General features: G+C 47.1%; 1 protein-coding gene across 1 annotated transcript in view; it reads left to right on the top strand.

Moving 5' to 3' along the window:
- arhgef10la (Rho guanine nucleotide exchange factor (GEF) 10-like a) overlaps positions 1-6,944 on the top strand; it is a 72,525-nt gene extending 65,581 nt beyond the window's left edge. Inside the window, exons 19-20 of the mRNA XM_067245964.1 lie at positions 3,756-3,875; positions 4,230-6,944. Coding sequence (XP_067102065.1) covers positions 3,756-3,875; positions 4,230-4,786 — 677 coding nt within the window. The 3' untranslated portion in view covers positions 4,787-6,944. The remainder of the gene's footprint in view (positions 1-3,755; positions 3,876-4,229) is intronic.
- Positions 6,945-9,491: the final 2,547 nt, after the last annotated feature.

Below are 9,491 nucleotides of genomic sequence, written 5' to 3' on the forward strand. Positions count from 1 at the left end.
TCGTCTGGCGCGGTGTTTGTTTTTAGAACGGTGGGCTTTCCTTGACCCCTGTGGAGTTCAAAACTGCGTGTTTATCGTTTGTTCTGAGCTCAATCAGCCAATTCTCTCTTGGCCCAAACCGGGAACCGAACCCAGGTCTGTGAGTGAGATGTTCGCTCAGTTAAACCGGAGGGCGTTGTTTTTTTCATGAGCTATTCCAGGCTAAATGCAAAGTAAATACGAACGAAAACGTGAACCTGGGAGTTTGTTACTCTCTCTCCCTGAGTAAGACACGACTGTTCGCCGCACGATCGTTCAAAATCACGCATTGCGTGAATGCACAATATACGTCATACATGGTACCCCTCTCCTGTGCATGTTGATCTCCAGTAATTGACTATGAACATGCCGCCTCCGACCACCTCTGCTGTTTCTTCTAAAACCGTGCTTTCAGTCACAACTACCAGAGTACGTTCGAAGCTCAACCAATGGTTGGTGTCGTTACAGCTAATCTCCCAGTTAACGTGCTCCTAATCCCTGTCTACAGACGGATGAAAGAGCTCGAATAAAGACAGGCATGGTTCAGAGTCTGCTTCACTTTCTTGTTGTTGAAGAAATTAACAATATCAATTTCAGTCATGGCGCACACTTTGAGGAGAGATGTCGTGGTCGAGGTGACTGGAGAGCTCAGGTGACCCTGAGGTCATTTCCCCTCTGAGCTAGCCCCTTTCCTGTTGAAACTGTGCAGCAGACTGGGGGAGATGGGAAGGGTTGGTGGATGGGAGGAGGGAGGAGGGAAGGTTGGGAATGGAAAGGGACTCTGGTCTCTTGGGTCCCAGAAAGGAAATGAGTTCCACCAGATGTCCTGATGTCCTGGGGTGTTCACAGGAGACCAGAGCGGTCCCTAGCCTATCCAAATAAAGCTTTGTGGTGGCTGCTCTGCGCTCGCGGACACACATGAAACACCGATGGAGTTACAGTACATATCAATGCCCCCCCCCCCCCCCCACCTCCCCTCCCCCATCTATTCCCAGGGCCTCCTTCCTAAGTGATGAAGGGACATGCATTAATGATAGACTGTCCTCCATAATTCCCACACGTTCGCGCGATTACCCGGCCGTGCTCTGCTGGGAATCCCAAAGGCTGTAAACACCAGAGAAGTTTCTCGAGCTGAAAGGAAGAAAAAAAATAAGGAAGAAAAAAAAAAATTCACTTTCTAATGGGTTTAATAGTGCTTTCCTTTAGGGAAGGGGAAAAACTGAAATTCCAAAAAGTCCTCAGTGACATATCACAAGGAAACATTTATCTTTGGAGACATCTTCTTTTTAAGGCAAACACTAGCTCCCTAGATAAACCCGAAAGACCGTGAGCTTTGCTGTGAAGAATTGGAGGTGGAAGATAGCTTGAGGTTAAGCTACACCTCCTTAATCTCAAGTGTCTTTGACGTTATCCTACTTTATCGTTATTTCTAAAGCCTGGAACGCCCACATGCACTGACTCGACTTAGGATTTCATGCTAACCCTGGAGTGGGTGCTCAGTGGAGTCACTCCTCTGCCTACTCCTTCGACGGTGTGTATAAATAGACGCAATGTGTAACGCGTGTGCAGGCGGGTGACATTTAGCTACACTATATTGCCAAAAGTAGTCACTCAGCTATCCAAATCATTGAATTCAGGTGCACAAAGCAAGGGCCATAAAGACATGGATGAGCGAGTTTAGTGTGGAAGAACTTGACTGGCCTGCACAGAGTCCTGACCTCAACCCAATAGAACACCTTTGGGATGAATTAGAGCGGTGACTGCGAGCCAGGCCTTCTCGTCCAACATCTGTCTGACCTCACAAATGCACTTTTAGAAGAATGGTCAAAAATTCCAATAAACACACTCCTAAATCTTATGGAAAGCCTTCCTGGAAGAGTTGAAACTGTTATAGCTGCAATGGGTGTGCCGACATCATATTAAATCCTATGGTTTAAGAATGGGATGTCACTCACGTTCATATGCGTGTGAAGGCAGCGAATACTTTTGGCAATATAGGGTATATAGACTCACGGAGGCCCTATTGCTTAGACCCTCCTATGTCTCTGCCTAGTGACTGTAATTTACTGTAATTTGCCAAGCGCCTTGCCTTCCTCCTTCCGCTCCACTTCTCCTCTTCTCTCCCTCCTCCTTCAATGCGTACAAACTTGGGTTTGTTTCGAGCCTTGTGAGCTGAATCAATTAATATGCTTTGTAGTCACCCATGCGGACCACACGTCATAATCTGGCACAGCACACGAGCGAGTAAGATAGGAGATGTAAATACACATCCTCTTCTAATTGGGCAAATTCTCTCACAGTGGACATCACATGACTGTTGGTGTAATTCAATTATGGTTGCTGTGGATATTAAGTGGTGCTTCAGATAACTGGGTCATGGTACTGTAGCTGAAAGACCACACACACACGCGCACACACACACAAGTGACAACCACTTCAAAAAATATCCTGTTTTCACTCTGCGTTCCATGTGGATCAGTGTGGGCCTCTAAGGCTGTATGAATGAATGTGGTTACCTTCCTCTCTTAATTGCCGAGAGCCTCCTAGAAACATGAGAGCAAACTCAAGAGGACATGCCGTCGAGTGATGCAGACCAGTTACGTGGGGAAACAGAGGTCTCTTAGTGATTTTTTACAGCAGAAAACAATGGAATGGTTAGACGTTGAAGTGAAGGAATTTGTCTGAAAAAAACAATACAGTGTTATTAGTCTTACAGTTACTATGGCTAAATTGACAGTGGACGCACTTTCAGTATCTGACCCACCACCCAGTTATGTTTAATGTCCCAGAGATGTGACACACACATGCATTGTTGTGTAAGTATACTGACAGTATGCCACTTGACATTAGGTTTGACGAATGAGGAAACATGAGGAAAATCTCTCTGTAGTTTGACCCTTTATTCACTACCCAACACCCCATGGTCTAGACATATGACAGGATATCCTGCATACAGTACCAGTCAAAAGTTTGGACACATCTTCCCATTCCAACTCTCATCATGTGTGTGTATGCCTTATCTACGGAAGACCTCAACTCTTCCCCATTTCTGATTATCAACTGTATAATTGTGCTCTTTGATGTTAGTGTCCAGTCTTTAGAGTTTAAATTACAACTAAAGCTGTCTATCCAAGATAGCTGGCCCATTTCTCAAAATAATGTTGTGAAAGTAAGACCTCTGCTTTAGATGGTCATGTAAAACTTTAAAATCAAGGTCACATCGGTTGTGGTGGGCCAGAGAGAGGCCACCAGAGAGAGATTGAGAGAGTCAACAACTTTTTGTTCTTCTGTGGAGTGAGCCAAAAATGTGACAATGTTTTGCACAACAAATGTACCTCTACACAAATCATTTAAAAGGAGCCGGGTATTGGATCAGAGATCCAGTGCATGAGAATGTGATTGTGCCGTTGCTTTGCATCTCTAAATTAAAAAAATACATTATTCCTTGAGCAGACGCTTTCATCCAAAGCGACAAACAAACACAACATGTAGAAAGTTCATCAGAAGACCAAGGATCAGAAGTGCACAGCTCTACAGTATTTCCGTGGTCAGAGCCGAGCGGTCCGTGTTTACCTGACACGGCGCAAAAAGCAGACACGTTTCTAAGCGAAGGCACGGCGTACGCTATTAGTATCTCAACGACGGTGGAACAAGAACATCTTCATTCACTTCCTCAGCAGGCTTCCCGTCTGTATCAGACACTGCGTGAGCTTCCATCTCTTGTTTGTTGTGTGCAGGCCAGAAGATGCGTGTCACCAGCCTGCTGATCTGCCAGGGGCTGCTATGGGTGGGCACGGCCCAAGGCATCATCATCACCCTGCCCGTCCCCAAACTGGAGGGCATACCCAAGATCACAGGTATGGGCCAAGATGTGAAGCTCTCTGATATTTCCGTATTCCTATTTAATAATGTTAGGCTTACAAAGCACGTTTGTGTGTCGGGTAACTCTTTCCTGAGACACTTGTTTGACTCCAAATATGTGATATGTACTGCTCCTTGATGTGGGAAACCTCACTTTGAACTCCCAGCTCTGTCACACTCGTAGTGATGCAACGATGTATGACTTGTGAATGGATTTTGATTTGGGTTTGTTTTTCACTGTGAGAAAATTATTCTGCCCCATTTATTATTGACCAGCTGCTATTTGCCTGCGGGCACCGTGGTGCATTAGGTCGGCCTGTGTTTAAGTCTCCTGCTTGTGTATCCTGCAGGAAAAGGTATGACCTCTCTGAATGCCCACTGTGGACCGGTGGACTTCCTGGTTGCCACGTCCAGCATCCTGTCACCTGACCTCCTGAAGCGAGACTCGGTCGGCGAGGGTCCAGACTCGGCGTGTGGAGGAGAGGAGCGCAGTGACTCGTCTTCCCAGGAGTCTTTGCAGCACTCGGGCTCCTCCCAGGGCGGCGACGGGGGGCGGGGCAAGGGGCGGGGCGTGCTGCTCCAGTACCGCCTGCGCTCCACGTCGGGCTTGCCCGGGCGCCCGTTGACAGCGCGCGGCGACGAGGCGTCCGATTCGTCCCTGGAGTCTCTGGAGCACAGCATGGAGGACGGCTCCATCTACGAGCTCAGCGACGACCCCGAGATGTGGGTGCGCGGACGCGCCTGCGAGCGCGAGGGCGGCCGGAGGGACAGGGTCACCTCGGCGGCGGTGGTTTCGGGTGGAAGGGGCTTCCGCAGGCTGAGGGAAGGGGTGGCGGCGGGCGGCGCCGGAGGGGCGGAGTCTTCTGAGAACACTCTGATGGTGTGGCAGCTCCCGTTGACCGTGTGATCCGGGGAGGGGGGGGGGCTCGCCTCGCACGGCAGGTCCGGGGCCAACAGGAGGCTGTCGTTCACCCCAGCAGGGCCAGGACACCGGCCAGTGAGGGAATGGCATCTTCACCAGCTGACAAACGGCACCACGACAGGGATAGGAGGACTAGATGGACCTGCTGGTGCATGGATCTGCTGGTGCACTGACAAGCTGCTAAGACCTCCATGTGGCTCTGCGTGGCTTGTATCAGCGTTGAGATTCATCCTCTTCATCACCATCATCCTCATCCCTTACGCAGTTCCAGAGCTCCTAAGCTGGTCACCGATTACTCCAACTTCACATACCTAAATCCAGCTTCATACTTTAATCAGGTCCGGCTGTGCTAACAAACACACACACACTTGGCACACACACACACACGCACGGTCACACACACACACACACACTCACACACGTTCAAAAATTCCTTTGTGAGGAGCAGTGGACTGTGTTCCTTCGAGAGGGAGTCTTTGTTATGTGTGCCATGCTGCAGTGCTGGGAGCCTCTTTCATCCCCTCCTCTGGGAGGGGTCCCATCTGTTTAGAGCACCAACACGGAGCACTGCTCCCTGTTTCACAAAGTACACCAACATCAGTGTGACGCCATCCGCCTTCTCCCTGGCAATGTGAATTATGCGAGTGTCGTCTCACGTACGTCGAAAGTGAGAGTGCTTGCGGCAAACGGACAGAGGCTGTAACTGGATGTCTTATCGGTGTTGTCTCACACATCTGGGTGTTGAAGGTCTACTGTCATTAATGTAGCACTGTTGGGTTTTTTAAAGTAGATAAAGTATGTTTAGTGGGATATACATAATACTGACCCATCAATTGATCACAAGAGCTTATAACTAATCAGTTAAACAACTTCACTAGCTTGTTAATGAACCACGGACAGTAACTAACATCCCGTTCACAAGCAATCAATAGCACGCAAATGAGGAGTCTGTTACCTGGAGTCTGTTGCAGATAGTGTGTGTGTGTGTGTGTATGTGCGTGTGTGGTGTGTTGAAAATCCCACGTGTGTCACAGAGACTGAATGTGTTACAGAGAGTGTGTGTGTATTACAGAGCGTGTTGCAAAACCCACTTAAGAGCATGTGCATACAGCCATGTCTGACACAGCTCCACTTGGTAGCAAACAAAAGATCTTCATGTGTGCTAAATGTTTACACCATGCTACACATTCACACTTCACTTTCTCACAGTACAATATATATATATATATATATATATATATATATATATATATATATATATATATATCTATATCGTCTTAACATCTTCTAACGCGGGGTTCCAGACTGGTAAGGTTCCCAGGTGGAGACAGCCTGCCACCGTTGAACAAACCATTTGAGTTTAACATAAGAGCTCTGTAAAAGTTTGTGAAGATTGGAGATTGGAACAATGTACTGACATAGAGTGTGTGTTATGGCACTGAAGTGTTCTTTGGGATCGCTTACGGTGCTGAATGAAAGCAGTACTTGATGGCGCATATATAAGCAGAAACCACCCATGAAGGGATTATGTTCTGCTTGCTGGCAGAAGGCCATATATCTTACTGCCCTCGGTGTCCTTTTTGTAAATGTCATGGATGTTTGTTCTTCACCTAAGCATTGGAATGCACGAGCTTTGCAGCCCAGGTCAGGGTCCATGTATAAACTACAGACACGGCGTTTGTGTGCTACAAAATTCCTATTTCCTGTGAACTTGTCTCTCTCTCACACAAGGTTATGGAGATGCTCTGCCAGGATAAAGGAGTTCACGGTCGAGCGGCCTTTATGAAATATAGTGTGAATGCATCTTTCTTTCACGTGTCCCGCACCTCCAGCAGAGCTGTCTCAATAAAGCTGCAGATTCAACCAATCCTATACATCCCTCTAGTGTCCCTTTGAACCCAAGGACACACAACACAAACTCAGAGTGACTCTATTGTCACATCTAATGGAATATTAATGTTATTTTCATAGTTGAAAATGATGTTTCCCTCTAACAGTATTGTGGTAGATGGGTAGATTTGCCGGAACATTAGACAGATCCTGTGAGACTTGCTTTGACTCAATACTTAGAAAGTACGAGGATTTGTGGTAATACACTGTTCTAGCTGCCTCTTCAGCCCATGTCCATTAATAAACAAGTGCTTACACGTTTTCAATGTTTCTACTTAATATTTCAGTGTGCAACGTCTTGCCTGGTATGTTACAATGTTGAATCAATCCTTCGTAATAGCCTAATAATCTTTTGGGCAGTTTTTCCTTGTCATAGATCATGGTGTGTGTTGGACTTGGCAGTCCTTTAGTTTCTGTCAGAATGTATGCAGGGGCTTGAACCTGAACACATGCGGCTACCCAACCACCTCCATTACATATGCATCATCAGTCATTCCCCACAGTGGCATATAACACAGTTATTTTCACATGGATGCTGTGCGTGTGTGTGTGTGTGCACGAGGGTGAATTTGTGTCTGTGTGTGCATGCGTCCTTGTGCATGCATGTGTGTGTTGGTGAATATGCGTGCATGTGTTCACGTTAATATTCATGGGTGTGAGTGTGTGTACATGTAGCCTACTGCTCCGTGGCCCAGCACATCCCTTCCCTCCCCATCCTCACATAATATCCTCATGCAGAGGTGAAGTGGCCCTGTACAGCCTCCCTGCTGACAGTGCCTGATGAACCATGAGGAAGATGACTCCATCTGAGATGGGCCTCTCTCAGCGCTAGCCTGAGAAATAACCAGTAAAGGTCACGGCTGGCATAAACTATGAATGATGTCCTGGTTAGAAAGACAGTGGGAGTTCTCCCTCTGAAATACCTGCTCAGAGCTACAGCACAATGACCTCTTCATGGCTCCTGAGCTCTCACTGAACGCGGAACGAATGCATCATAATGGAGTCGCTAATTACAGTAACTGGTCGCACTGTATTTCGATGTGTGCTCTCTGTCCATAGAAAACAGGGCCAGTGAGCTCATATCATAGCAGTTGCCATGCTATGTAATCACTGTCGTTGCCCAAGAGCTCGCCGATACACCCTAATACACAAGTTAGAATACTGCGAACACCAGCACAGGCGGCAAAGAATGGGATTCTGTTCCATTAATAAGGCTCATCTGTCTCTGCGTGAATGTGTATAATCTAAGCATTGTTTACTCTCCTTTTTCATTTTCTCTGCAAATTTCTCATTTGCCAAGCTGCTTACTCATAGCCGTTCTCTGGAGAGACGGGGAGCCAGAGAGCACAATGCAGCCGTGCTGCAGAGACTGAATGAAGATCACACAATGCTACACAAACAGTCTGTGCTGAGGGATGCAGAGGACTGTCCGGAACTGGCGGGGAAGGTGGTGCTATCTGATGAAGCTCTGCTGAATCGTACCTTGTTCCTGGGTCAGCAACCAAACACATCATCCTTCCCTGCAACACAGGGGGAAAAAAGAAGTGTCCCCAGAATTGCTGCGCAGGCGTTTTTCTGTCACTAACTCAAACAGTAGCGCATGCATAGGCCTATGTGGGTGTTTTTTCTTTCCTTTTCTTTTTTTTAAGGGGGGGGGGATTCACAAAACCTCCTTTTCTGAACCTTTCTATAGATATTTCTGCCAATTAACCCCGGCCGGGGAGAGATTTGCCTATCTCAAGCCCCAGCTTTGCGCTTGTGCGGCTGCCGGCGTCACCCTCCCTGCGTCTCAGGTATAATTTGCATGGCTCGGTCAAGGCTAAACTGAGGCACATGGAGCGATGCAGTTTGAAGGCCTCTCCGCTTTATCTACCGGCTCCTTAAAAGCCAGCTGTATTTGCATTACTTTTCATTTCCGCCAGCGCGGCAGCGCCGGTGATAAAGGGAGAACAGCACACAGTACCAACCTTCCTCCACAAAGAAGGCTGAGGATGACGATTAGCATACGGAGATGCAAGGACACGTCGTCTGGCCCCCACAGTATTCTTCTGGGTCTGCTTTTCTCAATCGATGTAGCACATTCTTCCAAACTCAGGACAATGTCTTCCTAACTGTCAACGCAGCCTTCACGCCTATTGTTACACGAGGGAGCATATACAACACACACCACAGTACACAACACAGCTTGCAACCAAGAACACAACACAGTAGCCGACACGACACACAGTACATCACAAATCTCACAGCACTCAATGCCGTTTGCTGACATCTGTCAGGAGTAGAAGAATTGACAATCCTATGATCTTTCCTTAACAGTAACTCTGCCAAATCCTGAGTGACGACAGTCGTGTCCCTCCTGTTGCTCCTAGTGGACCTGTCTTCACAGGCTTTGTCACGACTCCCGAAGCCAAATATTTTATTTATTACCTTTTAATCATGCAGAGGATTGATGAAATTTTGATTGCCGTACATTATTCAGCATGTCCCCTGGGTAGAGGTCGACTGCTCCTTGGCTTTGACATTGTGGCAAAAATGAACACCTATTCACCACCTTTGTGATATCTATCTCCATATTCACCAACCAGTAAAGAGGTTTTGAAAAATAGATGTGTATTTGCCCCCTTCATAACAATGACAGCCTATATACTGTGCTTTATGGATCTGTGATTTCAAGTCCTCAACGATTTATGCTTTTACAGACTGGAAGCTCATGATAGGTTTACCTTAGGAAGAATAAACATTTCCATTTTTACACACTCTGCTTTTTCCGACCTGCAGTTTTTTATTTCACGAGTGTTTA

Source organism: Osmerus mordax, chromosome 1 (assembly GCF_038355195.1).
Source record: "Osmerus mordax isolate fOsmMor3 chromosome 1, fOsmMor3.pri, whole genome shotgun sequence".
NCBI lineage: Eukaryota > Metazoa > Chordata > Actinopteri > Osmeriformes > Osmeridae > Osmerus > Osmerus mordax.